The 17,809-nt window shown below is 53.4% G+C and overlaps 1 protein-coding gene across 4 annotated transcripts in view; it reads right to left on the bottom strand.

Moving 5' to 3' along the window:
• GLYR1 (glyoxylate reductase 1 homolog) overlaps window positions 1-17,809 on the bottom strand; it is a 28,425-nt gene that overhangs the window by 5,267 nt on the left and 5,349 nt on the right. Inside the window, exons 4-15 of one of the 4 annotated variants that reach the window (XM_037507648.2) lie at window positions 13,599-13,737; window positions 12,822-13,064; window positions 8,174-8,260; window positions 7,399-7,455; window positions 6,671-6,721; window positions 6,511-6,584; window positions 6,024-6,123; window positions 3,004-3,114; window positions 1,985-2,086; window positions 1,170-1,332; window positions 681-860; window positions 271-395 (exon numbers count right to left, since the gene is read on the bottom strand). In XM_037507648.2, coding sequence (XP_037363545.1) covers window positions 271-395; window positions 681-860; window positions 1,170-1,332; window positions 1,985-2,086; window positions 3,004-3,114; window positions 6,024-6,123; window positions 6,511-6,584; window positions 6,671-6,721; window positions 7,399-7,455; window positions 8,174-8,260; window positions 12,822-13,064; window positions 13,599-13,737 — 1,432 coding nt within the window. The remainder of the gene's footprint in view (window positions 1-270; window positions 396-680; window positions 861-1,169; window positions 1,333-1,984; window positions 2,087-3,003; window positions 3,115-6,023; window positions 6,124-6,510; window positions 6,585-6,670; window positions 6,722-7,398; window positions 7,456-8,173; window positions 8,261-12,821; window positions 13,065-13,598; window positions 13,738-17,809) is intronic. The other 3 variants (XM_037507650.2, XM_037507651.2, XM_037507652.2) reach the window with 3 other exon arrangements.

Genomic DNA, 17,809 nt, shown 5'->3' with positions numbered 1-17,809 from the left:
ATACAGTAGAAATCAGTAATCACTAGATCTCTAGAAAACCCCACATATTCAACAAACTTAAATAATCCACAGGCCAAAGATGAAATCATAAGAGAAAAGCATGGTTCAGAAGGAAATGTACCCTGGGAGTGTTTCTGTTAGAAAAACCAGAGACCAAAGATTCCACTTCGCGAGATTAGAGAGGAAGAAAAAGAAAAGCCACAGGTAGCCGAGGCGGGAATAACAAGGGACATAGTAAAGTGGCTGCAATGACCAGGCCCCTGCGGTTACCTCGTTGGCTGCAGCTGCCATGGGAGTGGGGTGGTTGACAGCATCACCCAGTGCGATGGCTAAGCGGAGATCCTTCTGGATGTACTTCAAGTAGAAATCGGGCTTAAAGTTTCCTTGCAGGATATCTGAGGAGCGAAAGCCGCATATTAGAATTGAGAGGAACTTCACTAAGAAACCACCTGCAGTACTGTTGGGGCTCACCAACTAGCACTCCCTCCCCCTTGGCACCTAAGAAACAAACTTTCAGCCTGTGCCCCAACTCCCATCTGCTGTGTCTCTGGCCCCTCCCCTGCTGGGGGTGGGGGTGGGGAAGGAAACAAGGAACCCTAAAGGAGAGACTGCCCTGTGACAGTTGCCTGACCCGTCCCCAGCTCTCATCACAAGTAAAACATAAGAGAGGGCGAACCTACTTTGGCACTTCTGGTCCAGGAAGATGCTGGCCAACTGTCCCTGATTGAGGATGTCCAAGAGTGTCTGCTGGGACTGGCCTGTCACCTGGGCCAGGGTCAGCCCCTCGGCGATGGTGGCCATGAAGCTCCCCTGCACCATGTTCACGATCAGCATCATCTTGGCGGCATTGCCGACCTCACCTGCCCAGACACAGGATCACGGTCACTTCCTAGGAGCTGTGCAGACTGGGACTTTCTGCCCACCCTCATCCCTGCTTGGACCCACCTCTATACCCAGGGAAGGCCCCATTCACCTGCCCCCGACACTGGCTCTGACCCTTCTGGCTGCTCCTCCTTCCAGGCACTGACCTGCCAGCCAAAAGGGACCACCCTAGGGGCCCCAGGCAGAGAGGCCGAGCGGGACTGGCGCTGTCATCAGTGCGGTCTACTGGGGATGTGCCCACCCAGCCTCCAGGCCTGAGCTGGCCTGGCAGGTGGGAGGCGTGTTACCTAGAAAGAAGGAGGTCTTCCCCATTGCCTGGAAGCAGCTGCTGCAGTCCTCATACAAGCCCCTGTCTCCGGCCGCTAAGATCACCAGCATCCCATCGTTAGACAGCTGCTGGTTCCCGGAGACTGGGGCTTCCAGGAAGCGGCCCCCTCGGGATACGATCACCTGGAAAGGAACGTCACAGCTTCTGGAGGCCTCGCTTCTTGTGGGCTGGGCTGGGGGCAGGGAGAGTGCTCAGGCGGGCAGTGTCTCCTCACACCTGCCAGGGTGAGTACTCAGGCTTCAGGGGCTGGGCTAGCACTGGGGGTGTCAGACGGCCCACCCTCTGACATGCACCCTAGTGACAGGTAATAAATACTGGGAGCTGGAAGTGCCTCCCAGCCTCCCATTTACTGTGAGTTTCCCACAAAGACCAAACATGGCCAGGCTAATGGCCATCCCTAGGGACACAGCCTGTCCCTGATTTCAGCCACCGTCTGAATACGTAGGGCTCTGAAGTCACGGCTCCCTCACTTGGGCCCGGCAGCTCAGGGAGGAGGAAGACTCCACTACTATCAACTGTAGTCACCAGAGGCAGTGCTGGCAGCCTGAATGGCTTATCAGGCCGGCAGCTCCAGGACCTGTGCCCAGCCCAGCTGGGCTGCGGCTCTAAAGGCAGAGTGTGAAGACAAGGCTAGTCCCTGGGGCACTGGCCTCCCCTCTTCCGTCAGCTCTGGTTTAGAGTAACCCGAGTTGCCTACACTTGTGCAAGCTCAGCTGGGGCTCCTGGGCTCCGGCTGACAGACTGCTGGAGTGACAGCCCAAACCAGGCTACTACCTGGGCCAGCTCAGTGACTGTGTCAGCGTCCACTGTCGACATGTCCACGTAGCACTTCCCAGGGCGGATCCCCTGCAGCACACCACTGGGGCCCAGCACCAGCTGTGGGGACACGGGGAGAAGCAATAGCCCAGGCTCCCAGCCAGACACCCAGGGGCCCCTTAGACCCAAGGTCAGAATCCTGTGACTTTGGCTCATTTCCCAATTAGGAGTAAACATTAAGGGAAGAGCAAGTAAATAAACGAGGGATAGAAAAATATTTCTAGCACCTTCCCATTTATCTGAAAATATACACTTATATGTGTGTGTCTGTTTTCTTACAAACCTCCCATTTAAGATAGAACATCAAGGTGCCTCCCTGGTGGCTTAGGGGTTAAGTCTCAGCGCTATCACCTCTATAGCCTGAGTTCGATCCTGGCCAGGGAGCTGACCCACACGGCGCAGCAGACCTCTCCTGTCTCCCCGCTGCTCCCCTCAGCAGTGGATTTCAGTAGATCCGCCTGTTCTGCTCCCCACTCTGTCTCTGGTGAGTTCTCAGGCCCCGCACCTCTGGCCTACACCCCAGCTCTTCTACGCAAAAATAAATAAATAAATAAAAGCGGGAAGCTCAATATTTCTGGGCTTCTCTGGGTTTGCTTGGATTAGACTAAACACCAGTTTAACAAGACGACTACTGCACTTGAACTTTCAGAACACACAACTACAGTGCAGGCTAAACTTAGGAACTTGGCATGTGTACCAAAGGCACCCATGGACATGGACCGAGGCTCCAGCTCCATCGAACATGGGAAGCCTGGGCAGGACCAGCTTCTAGACCTACCAGCAGCTTCAGCCTTTGTTGTGAATTAAAGGAAGTCTGTATTCAACTATCCCTCGAAGGAGATGGCCCCCAGATGGAAAAAATCCACCCCCCCCTTCACGTGCAGACACTCACTGGGTGTGTAGGGGAGAAGGGGAGGAGACCAGTCAGCTTCCCTGGCTACAACCTGAGACTCGGATGGGAAGGAGGGGATCCTTACGTCCTTGGCTGCCTTTGGATCCGACACACAGGCAAAGGTGATATCACAAGTTGAAACAACTTCAGCGGGGGTTCTTCCTAGGCGGGCCCCCTCCTGGATGAACAAATCACACTGCAAAAGTCACAGATCCTAACGTGAGCTGCAGGCAGTGCACAATAAACACGCCAGCCAGGCCAGAGACTCAGCACCCAGTCCGGTAGAGTCTCCCAAGGCAGGCGCCTGAGGCTGGAGCTGGGGACACCAGACTGGGGCCTGACTTCTAAGGAGATGTGGATGGGCCTCTTCAGGACCGTCCTGTGTCTTTAAACGCTTTATCCAATGTACAGACAAGTGTTGACTCAATGTTTCCTGTCTGCAAACAGGAAGTGAGCAGCACCTGTCTGCAGTCTGCTGCCCTTGGTGGCTTCCTTGCTGTGGTAAACGTGCCCAGTGCCCTGAGCTCGTGGCACTGTGTGGGGAGGGAGGCTGATACTGTTCCTTATTTTAGATGTTTCTGGGGGTCTCAAAACACTAATTTTTCTGAGATTTAAAATCACCCAGAACATTTCATAAGAAAACACATCAATAATATTCTGGCGTATTTCTGTCTCTCAAAGGCATTTTAAAAAATAATTAAAATAACCTGGACCTATGTTTTGTATCAATTGTTTGTAGTATTCTATACGACTTACATTTATCTATCTTGTAGTTTCCTGTGACTGTGGTTATGACGGACAGCTGCAGAATATTCTGACAGACACACTGGTGTCCCTAACGGCTCCCCTGCAGCTGATGTCTGGTCTCTTTCATCTTTAAGTACAAATGACTCAACGAGCATCCTTATGTAATGCTCTGGCTCCTCTGCATTTTGAATTAGGGCTCTCCAAGTAGAATAAAGCACTCTATGGGGCAGTTTTAAAGCTCTTGATGAATGCAGGGGTGGCCGTCCACGGGGCTGTCAGCGTCCACAGCGGGTGACCAGCAAGGCCTCAGCACATAGCACTGCACATGCCATGCAGCAACCAGACAAATCAGGACAAGTCCATTCAGTCCGCCAGTCAGCACCTTTTGATGGTCAGACTTTGATTACTCTGCCTACTGAATGTTTTTCAAACCTTTCTCTTTTGTGAGCTATTTATCTTCCAGTTATCAAACTAGGTGTTTAAGATCCACACATCACCCTTTTCCTATCACATCTGCTACAAGCACTTTCAGTTGGGCACCTTTCAACTCTATATTCTCTTTTGGAGACTGCCATCAATAGCTCTGTTGATCCTTTTCCTTAGTGATTTTGTTTGCTTCTAGGCTTAAAAACATCTATGTTGATATTTAATTTTATTTTCTTCTGGTTTTTTCTTCAAAAAAAAGTAATTCAGTAATCCACTTGGAAAATGCTCTAGTATGCGGTAGGGGCTGGCAGGGGTTAGGAGCTCCCCACCTCTAACCACTTGTCCTGAATACAACCAGCTGGCCAGGCTGCTTCTACCGCACACAGTGGCCTTTTAGTCAGCAGCTTTAGACAAACCTTACCCTTTGTGAGAGGCTGTCTCCTTTCCTTCCTTTCTCTGAAATTTAAAAACACCTCCTACTCATTATTCCAGAGTCATTTTTATAAAGACTGTTTTTGAAAGATTCCATGGCGACTATCATGAGAGCTTTTAAAGATGTCTCTGGGTGGGCAGTTTGTCTGTGAAAACGCTATGCCCAGTACTCCCTGGCAACTGTCAGGCTCCTGTCAGCACCACAGCCCAGGGGCAGGGCTTCTTCTGCCACTGCTTCACAGGGAGACTCTGAGGCCGAGGCCAGTAAGTGGCAGTGACAAGTTAAGTCTGCCTGATTCTATACGCTGCTCTTAGCTGCTTTGCTGCTGTCTCCTCCTAATTAATCTAGAAAGAACGGCCAGGTTTATAACACTTAGGGCTTCCACTCACGAATACAGGATGGCCACAGCACGTCTGACAATGCGCAGTGTACTAGTTGTGCAATCCCTGATGCTCCTGCAGCCCTGCCCCCCCAGACTTTCTGATTGCCCTGGCAGCACAGGGTCTGAGGAGGAGGTCTGTATTCTAGCCCTCTGGGGTCTCATTCCTGACTAGGTCCCCGTGGTGCTATGCAACCCCAGCACCTGAAGCCAGAACCCCTTAGCACAGCCTTCGGTGCCCGTTCCCTACGCACTTCAACACACCAGCCAGCAGTTCCTTTTTATTCTAGAAAAGGACTTGTTTCAGCAGTGACCCTAGCCCTCCAATGCCCAGTCCCCGGCTCAGCTGCACCTCATCCTTGAGAGGTGGCTCCTTTCCTGGCCTCTACCCATGTCCTGCAGCTCAGTGCTCTAGTTCCCTGGCACTCAGACTAGTCTCTTCACCTTTTCTTGGGTAAGAACTTGATGGGAGCCATGGCCTGCCTCCATTACAAAAAGTGCAGGTTCACAGACTTGGAATCCCAGTTCAGGGCACAAAGGACCCCTTGGCACCGTGGCCACTACTCAGGCTCAGAACCTCTAAACCTGTCCTGCCAACGGGCTGGCTGCAGGGGCAGGGACTACACACACTGCAGAGAACAAACTGAAATTTCAACTCTTCAGCCCTCAAAGCCACCACGCAAGTGTTCAAGAGCCACCGGTGGCTAATGGTCCTCATGGGATGGTCAACCCCGTCACTGCACGGTGCTCACCCCACCCTATTGAGAATCAAGCTGACTTCCCTACAGGCACTCGGTCAGCCCTCATGGCCACAAATCCACGTTTAAGTGAAACGACATATAAAGACAGGACCTGGAGACCTCACGCAGATACGTGGATGTGCTTGGAGAGACGATACAAAGCCCTGACCTGAACTTCCTCAGGTAACGGCAGGGAGGGCTTCTCTCTTCAGTTTGCAGGCCTGGGTATGTTTGAATGTGTACATCTTACAACACCCCCGGCTCGCACATCTGTATGCTCGCCCACCTGGGCCAACAGCAGGGCTCTGCCTCCTCCTCCGCTGTGTGCCCGAACTGACGGAAACCCAGCCCATGAGCTCTGCCTGACCCCGGATGCTTACTTTCTCTGCAGTCCGGTTCCAGACCGTCACCGTGTGACCCATTTTCAGCAAATTGGAGACGATACCACTTCCCATGAGACCAAGGCCCAAAAATCCTATCCTGAAAGAGAGAGAGACTGGTCAGCACCAGGTGGGTGGGAGCGAGAGTGAGAAGGTGCCCTCCAGGCTGCAGAGCATCTGCTTCCTTGTAAAGCCAGGGTGACCTCAGCCTGCCAGAATCACTGTGCTGACCCCAGAATACAGAGCCAGAGGGGCTGTAGGCCGTGTGTGGCTTTTCTCATCAGGCGGGATTTTCATCACGGTTCTTTAAGCCAGCCTGTCTCCTGCAAGTCTGAACTCTACCAGATGAGCCACTGTGAGTAAGAATCACAGCACCCGCCCCTTTCCCAGCAATGGCTGGAACACCATCCTGAGAAAGTCCTCCAGCGGTCACCCCTCGGCCTGGCAGATGCAGAGTCATGGGAAGTCTTTTCTCCAAGGGGCCTACTTTTTGTCTGTAGGTGTGATGCTGCCATTCACCGCCGTGCTGTCTGCAGCTTGGATGGAGGTGGACCCGGTCTCCTAGGAAAAGGAAACACACACTGTCAGGCCGGTCTGCGCAGGTGAGGCCCCAGGGGAGAAGGAAGGAGAGACGTGGGGCGACGTACCTCTTCACATATCTTCAACTTCTTTGTGATGGCCTGGTAACAGACAGCTGGCTGGTAAAGAGCGAGAAGAAAGATGGTTTATCCAACGACCACTTCGCCTGTCATTCTAAGAAGGCCTGAAGCACCATGTTAACAGTGGAAACTCATTTGCTGTGGAGCTCCAATGACACCTGGGGAGCGAAAACACATCGCCCCCTCCCATTCCCTTCCCCACCGGGCAAGGTGCTTTTGTCGTGGATGACACAGAGAATCAGGCCTGCAGTTAGGCACCCAGCATCAAAGAGCTGAGCTGGTGGGTGGACCTGGGCTTGGAACGTGACTCCAAAGCCACATCCCACCATCCAACTGCCTGCAGGTGCTCAGGGAAACTTCCCTCCACATGCCGAGGGCTCATGCAGGGTCTTGACCAGTGAGCCTGAGAACAAATCCACCCGGCAGCATGGGCTGCCTCTGGGCCGCCAGGGCGTGAGATTCCACTTTTACTCTCAACTCTTGAGGCCAACCATAAACATCTCAACTACAGGGTAGCTGATTTTAAGCTTTTTCCTTGCTTTTTATAAAATCTTAACATCTGATTCCTGAGTTGGCCTCCGAGTGACCTCCTAACTAGCTGCTCTGGGAGTGGCACAGGTACAGCTTACCATTTCTGATGAGCAGGGCCCGGGCAACAGCCACCCCTCTCAAGCCAGCCCCTGACCAAGAATCAAGAACCTCAAGTAACAGCTCACCTTCTCTGTTTGGCTGAGCAGGAAGTGATGGAAATGAGGGTCTGCATCTTTAACAGGCTGAAACCAGAAAAGCAGCAATGAGTTACCTTTTTCCTCCAACCACTTCCTCCTGCCCGGTACGGACACCCCTCTGGGAACTGGTCCCGTTGACAGTGTCTAGGAACTCTTTCCCCTTGGGGGTCTAAGTCTTTTATAAATGACCCCTGCACCATCCAGAAGGGAAAATGGATGTTCCTGCCAACGAGTGTGTTAATCATTCCATCAGCGCTGTGGCATGCGTTAGCAAGGCCGGCTGTGGGTCTCAAGTCCAGCAGGTCACCCAGCGGCTGAGCCACAGCAGTTCTCAGGACTCCTTCAGTGCCTGCTCGTGCTGCAGAAGGACACTTCACAGCGGCAACTGGGGTGCTTTAGGCCTTCTTAGAATGCCAAGTGAAGTGGTCGTTGGATAAATGGTCAAGGGCTTCTCACCATCAGGCCCAGCCACGGGACAGAGTGGCTCCCAGCATCGAAGTTGGGAGCCAGACAACGAGAGTGCGCTTATAAAACACCAAGTGAAAAAAATGTGCTGAACAATCTCGCTTTTGTGAAAAATCAACCCTACTGCTTATAGCAATGCGCTAAGGGGGTGAACCGAAGGGTGGGAACAGTGACATCTAAGTCCACAAACAGCGCCGCAGGGCGGGGAGTCCTGCACTTTATACTTCTGCATTCTTTGTGATCAGAGGGAAAAAGAAAGCCTTGAACACAAGAAGAGGGGACGGGAACCAGCTCTCACCTCGCTCACAGTTGGCTGCCACTTGAAGGTGGCCATGGGGCCAGCCATCAGGCCCTTCACGGTGCTGGACTCGGGGATGGTGAGGTCCTGTGGAGGGAAGGGACTCTGTCAGGGCGCCATGCCCCCTCAGGAGCAGGTGTCTTCCAGCCCAAGCCAGGGAGCACGCCTACTGCATCGTGTCCCTGCCCACCCTGAACTAAGGCCGCGGCAGCCCAGGGTTTCGGTGCCTGTTCAAGCCCGAGTACCCAGGTCCGGTGCTGGTGACTGTCTATTGGGAGGATGGGGCCAATCCCGCCTGTCAGCACAGAGGGAGCCTTTCCTCTCCGTTCCTGAGTGATGCATTCTTTTGGCAGAGTTTCCTGAGGAGGGGCAGGAGGAAAGCCTGACCATGGGCAGCAGTGCTATCAGCGAGTCCCAGAGAGGATGCCTCACAGTGACTAGGAATGCGAGGAAACAGTGCTGCCTTCAGAATGGATCCACTACATCTCAAATAAACGAAGACAGCCACCTGGTGCCAATCTGTCCAACACTCACAGTTACTACGTGACCAAGGCAGAATTAGGCAGGGTGCCTGAGAGCCCAGAGCCCTGTTCTCTCCAGACTGATGGGGACAGCCTGGTCCGCAGGGCGCCTCCTGCTGTCCGCTGGCTGGCTGTCCCCGCCACACCCTCATTTTAGCTCAGGCTCCACTGCCCATCTTCTGGCTAGGGTGCCCCCCGCCCCCGCCATTCATGCCTGGAAATCTAATGTGAATCTGGACATGCCCATTGCACTCTTGACTCCCCGGCCCAAATGGGTTCCTCCATAGTCTGAGGTCAGAAAAGAGCAACTCACCCTCCCAGGCCAAGATTTGCGGCGCCCTTGATTCCACCCTCCTCTCTCCCCTAGGCCGCTGGTTATGGTCTTACATGTGGAAACCTGTGCAATCCCCTCTCACCTCCCCCCCATCCCCCAGCACCCAAACCACCATCGCTCATCAGTTGGACAAAAGGCATTTCCTGCTCCTCTGGGCCCTACTGCCAGAAGTCTGCACACGGCAGCCAGAACCACCTTTAAAAAGTTGAGTCAGAGCAGCACATCACTTCCCTGCCTAATCTGGTTTCCTCTCTCCCAGGAAACTAGACTTGTTCTCCTGCCCTATGGGGCCCTCCACGTTCTGCACGCCTCCCTCCCATGCCAGCCTCTGACCTCAAGGCCTGCTGCCTTCTCCCCCTTGGCCCCTGTCTTTGCTCTCCAAACACATGGAGCGTGCACCCCGGTGCCTTCACATCTCCGGGCAGCTCTCCTGCCAGCTCTTTACTTGGCTACATGCACTTGCTGGGTCCCAGAGCCAGGGTTTGTCCGGTCTCCCCTGCACCTTCCTGTCAAAAGGTGATGCTGATGATACTGTAACTGTAACAAGAGCTGGGAGCTTGCCAGGGGCGGCATCACTGTAAGTAGAGAATCCTCACCTCATGAAGCATAACTACTACCTCCATTTTACAGAGGAGAAACTGAGGCACAGTGAGTTTAAGCAGCCTGGCTTAAGGCCGCAGAGTTAATAATTACTGCCATGATGAAACGGAAAGCAAGGGAACTGGCCCTCCAGGGTCTCGGTTACTCTAAGTTCTATGAGAGCAAGAATGTTGCTAATTTTATTTACTGTGTCCCACGCTGGGAAGCGGGCCAGCTCCAAGGAGGAGCCATACTTATTGAAGAAACAGAGGAGACGGACCTGTATATTCTGAAGGCGGTTTTCTCTGGATCCCTGGCTCATGGTGAAGCTGCTCAAGCAGCAGCTGCTGAGTAGAGGTTTTGGGAATAAAGTGGCCAGGTGCAGCGCTGCCCAAAAAGCTTTCCATACTATGGACACGATTTATCTGTAGTCAGGTCACCAAGAAGCACCTGACGTGTGCTGCGTCCAGGCTGGTTCACAGGGTTGCCTGCAGCCAGGGCAGCGCATCTCTAGCGTCCCGTCTAAGGCCTTGAGGAGCGAGAACAGGCCTCTCCACAGGGCCCCTGGCTCTCTGCTCTGGCCTGGAGTTTTAGAAGACCCGCAGGACTGACAGCAGTGCTGTGTGTCCAGAGACGCACTTCTTGGGTCAGAACTTGGAAAGAAGAGAAGGGGAGAGAAGGGGAGAGTGTGCCTCTGTGTGGCTCATAAGAGTAGGTCCCGGGCTGCCCTTACCGCCAGGGTAGCCCTTCCCTAAGCCTCACGGGACAGGGGATGATGGCCCCGCAGAATAGTCACCTGGGGTTCTGCCACCGACCCACCTCGGCTACTGCTGTGTCAGAGAGGTGCGCCACAGGACAGTCACAGAAGCAGCCCTGACTAGACGCAGGCTCAGGTCAGCAGAGGCCCTGCACCCCAGCTCAGGCAGACCCCCTCCGGCAGCCTGAATTGAATGGCTGTCTGCCCTGGGCTAGGAGCCAGTGGTGCTGCGCACATAGCAACTTCCTCTCCTGACGAATCCTCCCCAAGTCAAGCAGAGACGGTGCAGAAAGGGCCCAGGGGGCAGGGGCAGGAGGACAGCTGGCTGGGAACAGAAGTGTTACTCCCCACCAGTGAGTCCTGCAGATGTGTGAGCACTTTCCACTGGGGCCTGGAGAAGAGTCCCTAGCGGGCCCAGTGACCTCTAGGCTTGCCCCACGGACCCTATGGCTTTCACTGCACAGCAGCCACCAAGGGAAAGTCACAAATGGGTGACATTTGTGATGCACCCGCGACATGGGCCTTTTGGGATGCGCTTTGCTCATATCACTCTCTCCGTTCTCACCACTAGCCTAACGGGCCGTGTCAGTATTGCTCCCCACGATCAGATGCGAACTGAGCAGTGGGGGCCGGCTGAGGCCACGCAGCTACAGCGTGATGGAGCCAGACTCCAGCTGCAGTGCCTCACCTCTACTCTGTGCGTCCCCTCTCCAAGGCGGACACGGGCATGGGCAAGACACACAGCCGAGATGCCAGATCACATGAATCTAGAGAATACTATGGGCCCTGGCAGCATCTGGAGCCCCAGGAAACCCTCCCATTGGCTCACTGTGCTCACCCTCCTTAAGCTCTGTGTGCGGCCGCTGGTAGTTCCTGTAAACCTGCCACCTCTGGCTGGCATTGCCCACACTTGTGGTCCCCACCACTACCGGCACTGGCACCGGCATGCTCAGTCTCTGTCACAGACCGTGAGAAGGACCCGCTGACGCAGAGCTTGCACAATGGCGGCCCACAGGCTTGGTCAACCCAAGACATTCCTTTGGGCCTGAAAGTGTTTTAAAAAATTTGGGTTAGCATCTAACATTTCAAACTGGAACACGTCAGATAAAGATCTGTGTTCCCAACTTCCCTTGAGAAAAACCAGAGGCTCCACAGCACTGGCTGGTGTCCCATGGAGGCGCACAGCCCGCGAGGCTTGCAGCTCCAGCACGGACATGGGCCAGCCGGCTCCCTGCTCGCGCTTTTACATTCGGACGCCAGCAGGACTGGTAATGGCAGGGAGTGGAGCCGACTCTGATGCTTCTATTACTGGTGGGTCTCACTGGTGTCAGAATTTGCAAGCCTGGATCTGCTGTCTAGTGTCTCACCAGGCCTCACCCCCTAGTTGTCTCTGCAGCATCTGGCCCCTCTCCCGCTGATCCTGCTCTGACCACCTCCCTGTGTCCTGCCAGATGACCCTCCTCATCACCAACTGTCCTCTCTTGGCTTCTGAGACTTGTCCTAAATCTTCTCAGGAAGGTGAGAGTTCCGTTATTTCTGCTTCATTCCATTTTGCTGGCTCTTGACTCCTCTTTAAAGCCAACTGCCCTTTGTTCTTCTCCCCCTGACTTCATCCTGAGGCAAACCCTACCCCCCCAGTCTCATCGATGCAACACCATGCTATATTTGCACACCCCACATCTTCATTTCACAATGTGCATTTCTCTCTCAGCCCTCTGGGCTGTCTGGGCATCCCCCCAACTTCATCACACTCAAAATGGAACTGGTCATCTCCTGACTCCTCTGCTCTTAAAAAGAGCGTCACCATTTCCCAAAGGTGAGCCAGAAATCACCTGCTTTTCCCTTTTCTTATTCAGTCCCTACGTGATGGGCTGCCCTCCTGGGAGTGCCTCTCACAGTCCTCTCAGCACGCGGCGCTGCGCCCTCAGTGGCGCGCCAGAGGAGCGCACACTGAGGTTCACCCGCAGCGGAGGAATGGTCACTCACACAGCTAGAAGCACACCGCTGTCTACCTTGAGACCCTGCTGAAGCACCTTCAGGCCTCCCCACTGATGCCATGAGGTGCCACACTCTGTAAGAGGGACCTCAAGACTCTCCAAATCCAGTGACAATCTGCTTTTATTGCTCCTCCCTGCCCTGAGGACAGCCGTGCCAACATCAAGCCCACGTGGGCTGGGCCCCCATCTCTGGAGCGCCTTCCTACTTTCTGGCTGAGCCCTGGCTCGCTGGCTCGGGTGTGTTCTTCTGCCTCAACCACCTAGCTGACGTACCGTCCTGGGCTGACCGTGCGTGGCGCTATGTCACCCACGCACCTGGCTGTGTCCCCCGGTCTGCAGGATTCCTAGGGCGGCACTTAGCACAGGCGCTATCCACTCAGTGAGCGGAAGCATCTTGGAGAGCTCGGTCTGCCACGTGCACGAGGAGGTCCTATCCCAGGGCCGCAGAGATCAAACAAACCTTCTCATCCTTTGGGGGCCGACCCCGCTTGCGGGGACTTTGCTCTTGGGCTCTTTTCAGAGGGGACTTGGAGCCTCTCTCTGAGGAGCCTGAAGACACCCGCTTCTTCCCTTCTCCCATGCTCTTCTTCACCTTCCCTTCAGACAGGCTGAGCTTGCGCTTCTCCTCGCCTGAGTTGGGCCTACTTCTCTCCTCACTGGAATTACGCCGATTCTTGTCATCAGCAGAACTGTGGGACGAGGTCTGAAAGTTCAACAATAACAGTGATAACCACCACGAGGCCGCGGCGCTATGAGCCACGCCCTGGGGCCAGCACATCTCATGCATCATCCACGCGACAACCCTGTGAAACAGGCTCTGTGGTCACCTCACTTACATTTGGGGGAGCAGAGGGGGAAAAATCGAATTACTTGCCCACAGTCCCAAAGCTAAGAAGTGGGATTTACACCCAGATGGTGACTGTCTCCCTGAGGCCGTGCTCCTAATCTCGTGGAATGAAAAGGAGAAACGCCTGTGCTATGGACTCCAAAGCTGCGCTGCTTCTCCTGGGCCCAGGCAACTGTCCTAAGAGCAACCGTCTACTCCAGAAAGCTCAGCTGCATGCATGGAGTTTCAAGCTGACTGTGCAACACTGATACTTTAGAAGCGAAGTGGCGCTCTCTCCACCGGCATTTCATTAGAACAGAGCTCCGGGTCGGGGAGACACTTAATCTGTTAGTTACCAGGCAAACCTCGCGGTCTGGCACCAGCATAAAGGGAGACGCGGGGGCCCCTCACCTGGTCTTTCCCTTTGGCTCTCCTCAGGAACTCTTCCACAGCATCCACCGCTTGCTGGAATCGCTTACCCTTGTTAATCTTGATCATCTCCTCTTTATGTGCGTGGTACGGCTTCAGCTGCTCCACCTTGATCCAGGCACTAGCAGGAAACACACAGAAGGGCATGAACCGCACCGCACAAGCCAGTGCCTCACAGACCCCACCAGAGCAGAAGCACTCCCTCACTTGGTTGATCAGGACTTTCCAACAGACCTGCCATTTTTTTAAAACTGGCTATCATCACCTGGAAGGTACTCGTGGATCCCAGGGAATCGGGGCACCAGAGGCACCTGCAGCCACAGCAGCCTCGCTGCCAGACTGACAACCTGTCAATCAACTGGGAAGCAGGGATTCTAAGAGGGCTAAGAAATTCTGGGAAGTGCAACATGGTCTACCCTCTACTGTTGTCATAGCTATCTGCAGCCAGGAGCCTGTATTTGTTCATGAATGATTGTATCCATGGCCACTAAGCCACACAGGACATGTGACGGTGGTTTGGAATGAGGGTACAGTCACAAAGGAGGTCTTTAGATCAAGACTGCTTGGGATTAAAAGTAGAACACTCTTTCAATATTTAATTTTTAATTCCTACCCTCCATGTGTAACATATGAAAGTGAATAAAGTCACCGGTTGTCAATTCTGAACTATCTGGCTTACTGTACTAACCTGAACCAATCTGCCCCAGCTGACTTTCTGCGGTTTCCCTAAATGACATTTCCGTTTACAGAATCCCAGTTTAAAGGATAGAATTTTATAGGCCTGGCAAGGTAATGATTTATACGTTTTACCCTGTAATACTCACAGCTTTCATAGTATAACCTTCAGAAAAAGTGGGTCAGGTTAAGAATAAAGAAACTGGGCTATCACACTAATTTAGGGTTCGCTTCTTTACAGAAAGCTCGAGAACAGTCACTAATAATAGAAGAAGTGCTAGCCTCTGTAAGGAAGAGGAATGCTGCCAATTCACCAGCAGCCACCTGTGCTCAGACTGTTGTGACAATGGCTGTGACGGTGGGTCTGCACGAACCCCACCGTGCACAGAGGCAGACGGCACCCCAGGATGAGACAGGTTCCCTACGACTAAACAGAACCAGAGAGAACAGAAGACGTGTGGGCCCAGGACGCGGGCAGGCAGAGCCCTTCCTAGCTACCGATTGGCTCATCTTCAGGTTGCGCGTTCCTAAGGACAGACTAGAGCAACCAGCAGCCAAGTCAGATGTGGCCGAAGCAAGCGAAGCTGTCACACTGGCGCTGCTGAGGTAATATCAAAGTGGACCCCTGATTTCTGTCAGAGGGAAAGCAGAACAGGCAAAATTCCAGTCATCCTGGAGACTAGCATTTGAGATATCAAAACGAAATATTCCTCCTCGGGACTATCTTTGAAAAGTGAACTGACAGTATAACTATGACTTCACCGCAGAAACGTTAATCTACTTAAGAGCTGAACCTATTGTTGGAGAAGCATCCTGTCACATCAGAAGAACAGTAAATAAAAAGCAGCCTGCCCGAGCCCTAGAGGATTACCTCTTGAAAGCAAGACAAACCAAAGTCGCTTTGGCCATCTGACTGGAATTTTCTCTCAAGGCTGTACTACAAACCCGTCTCCTTAAAGAGCGCAAGCTTTGCAGCCAGGGCATCAATAATGCATCACTCTCCAACTCACAGGGCCCGTCAGCCAGGCCTGGCATGTTACTGGCGCTCAATAAATAATCACTGAGTAAACAATGCCTTCCAGGCCTGAGTGGGGCTGGTGCACTTGTCTCTGGCTTTAACAGAGCTAAAACCCTCTGCTGTGCGGTTTTAGTCCTTTCTTTGATGCTTGTTGTTTCATGCTTTTTAAGGAACTGTTCTGCTCCTTGCCTTCATGGAAGATGTAACTTGTGATTTACCTTATACAATCCTCCCAACGTATTGACCGACCTGTGCCTTTTAACCACCCCATCTGCCGTGGATTGAGAAGTTACACAAATTAAGCTTAGTCAACTTGCATCAACAGTACCAGGCTTTGCATTTCTGGGCAAAGATGCTAATTACACAGCTTGTAGAAGCGAACGCCCCAAAAAACCAGACTGGCAGCGGCGAAGTCATTACACAAAATGAAACGGAAGGTCTCTGACCTCAGTTGGCTGAGTGGGAAAAGCAGAAGGCAGAGCGTGTGCAGTTGGCTGCCGTCTGTGTGAAAACAGGAGAAAGGAGCCCATAACTTCCCCAGCGCACCTTGTAGCTGGAGGGTGTGGCCTTCCAGAGAAACCAGAATAACTGGACGCCCAAGGCCAGAGCCAGCAGCTGAGGGACAGGGGAACAGTTTCACAGTTTACTGCTTGATCTTGGAGGAAACTACAAACATGCATTTTTCTTAAAACCAACCAAGCAACCAAGACCAAATCGACAGTCAAGGCCTCCGCTGCAGGACACGGGCTGCTGATGCCAGGCAGCCCTGCCTCTGGCCGACGTACCTGGTGCTCCTCCGCACACCGGCCGCAAAGCCTCACTTGCCAATAACACCGCCACCAAGCCCCCTCCATCACACGCCCCACTCAGAATGAAGTAAAAAAACCACATTTTCAAAGATTTCCAAAATTTAGACTGTTTGTCCCTAAATTAAAACCACCCCGTGACGACGGCGTAAGAATAACCCCAGTCTGGGTCGCATCTCTAACACTCTCATGTGTGCCTCAGGCTCTGCAGACACCATGACCTGGGCACAAGGTGGGGGAGCGCGGAAACACAGAGAGCATGGTCCAAAGGGAAGAACAAGGACAGAGCCGGACATGGGTTCACCTCTCCGCCTGGATTTGGTGAGCAGCACCTAGTAAGTCACCCCCCCCCCCCCCACCTAAGAGGCTGAAGCATTGCAGGTCCTAGACTTGGATCTATTCAGAAATCAAAAAACACAAACCAAAAAACAAGACCACCCAAAGTCACAAAGAAAATAACTTCTTGGTTGATTTCAAGCAAGGATGTTCATGCAGACCTCAGATATGAATGATTTAGATTTTTCCTCAGAATTTGGAAATGCTCCCCAACGTTGGGTGAGGCTTTCAACCCACACTGCCTGTGCCAACACACCAGCTTCTACCATTCGGGGCACCAGCCTGGAGCCCACTGCCCAGCCAGTCTCATCTGCAGGACAGGAGCTACTGTGGGTGCTGAGGGGAGCTGCCTCCTCGAGGACAGCTCCTGTCAGTCCTGGCAGAGGGCTGAAGCTCAGCCGCACACCAGGGCAGGGTGCTCTACTATCCTCCCGGCTCCCTTCTCCAACCACTGCCTGGGTCCAACTAGGGGAAGTGGGATATTCAGGTGTCAAAATGAAAAAGGGGTGCTCGGATGGTTTCAACCCGCCATGTTTCTAATTATGAGCCACAGACTTCTCTAGAAGAGCCGCTTTAGTACTCAGACACCTCACAGCCAGTCTGTCCCACCTTATAGCTGGAGAGTACCTCAGCGAGGATCCTGGATACCTTATCACTTAGCTCCTTAAGTCTCCTGCCTCTGTTTCTCAATATGTTCAAAGATAAAACCAGAACTACCCTCTCCATCGCCTGAGAGATCTGTGAGGAGTCCTGGTGTGAAGCCAGCTACAGAAGCTCTTGGGTGGCCTTCCGGGGCCTACTGTGCTCTGAACTGGGGTGCTCACCCATTGTGCTCTCTGAAATGGGGTGCTCTGGGTGGTTTCGAGCATGTGCAAAGTTAGCCTCTGCCCTGCTATCCATGGCCTCTGACCAGACCTTTCGGCCCCGAGCGTGGTCCCTGCTGATGAGGACTGAAAATCGCCGTCACCCTAAGAGGTGCCAAGACCATATGCCCCTCTCCCTGGCATCAATCCCTGAGTGTGAGGAAGAGCCCCATTTCCTTGCAGCCATCTATGGCCCTGCCTTCACAAAGGAGCTCTCACCCTGAGAGTCCCCGGCATCTCCTGCCAGGAGCAGCCCTGCGTGTTTCGTGCAGCACTCCTCCTGGAAGCCACCGCCTCGGCGCAGCGGGAACGGGCCATTCATTACTTCAGTAACTCTGACTGCTCTTTTCAGTCTGCTTTCTCACAGGGCCCGACTCCTCCGGCTCTGTCCCCTCCTGCTCTGGACTAGCCCCATCAGGTCCCTTTGGGAAGATGGACCAGAGGCCGTGCTTCTGGTGAGGCCTGGTGTACTTTTTTTTTACTTATAGATTTACT

This window comes from Talpa occidentalis, unplaced genomic scaffold (genome assembly GCF_014898055.3).
Source record: "Talpa occidentalis isolate TD23 unplaced genomic scaffold, MPIMG_talOcc4v2.1 talOcc4.12, whole genome shotgun sequence".
NCBI lineage: Eukaryota > Metazoa > Chordata > Mammalia > Eulipotyphla > Talpidae > Talpa > Talpa occidentalis.
This window is presented reverse-complemented; position numbering and strand designations above follow the sequence as displayed.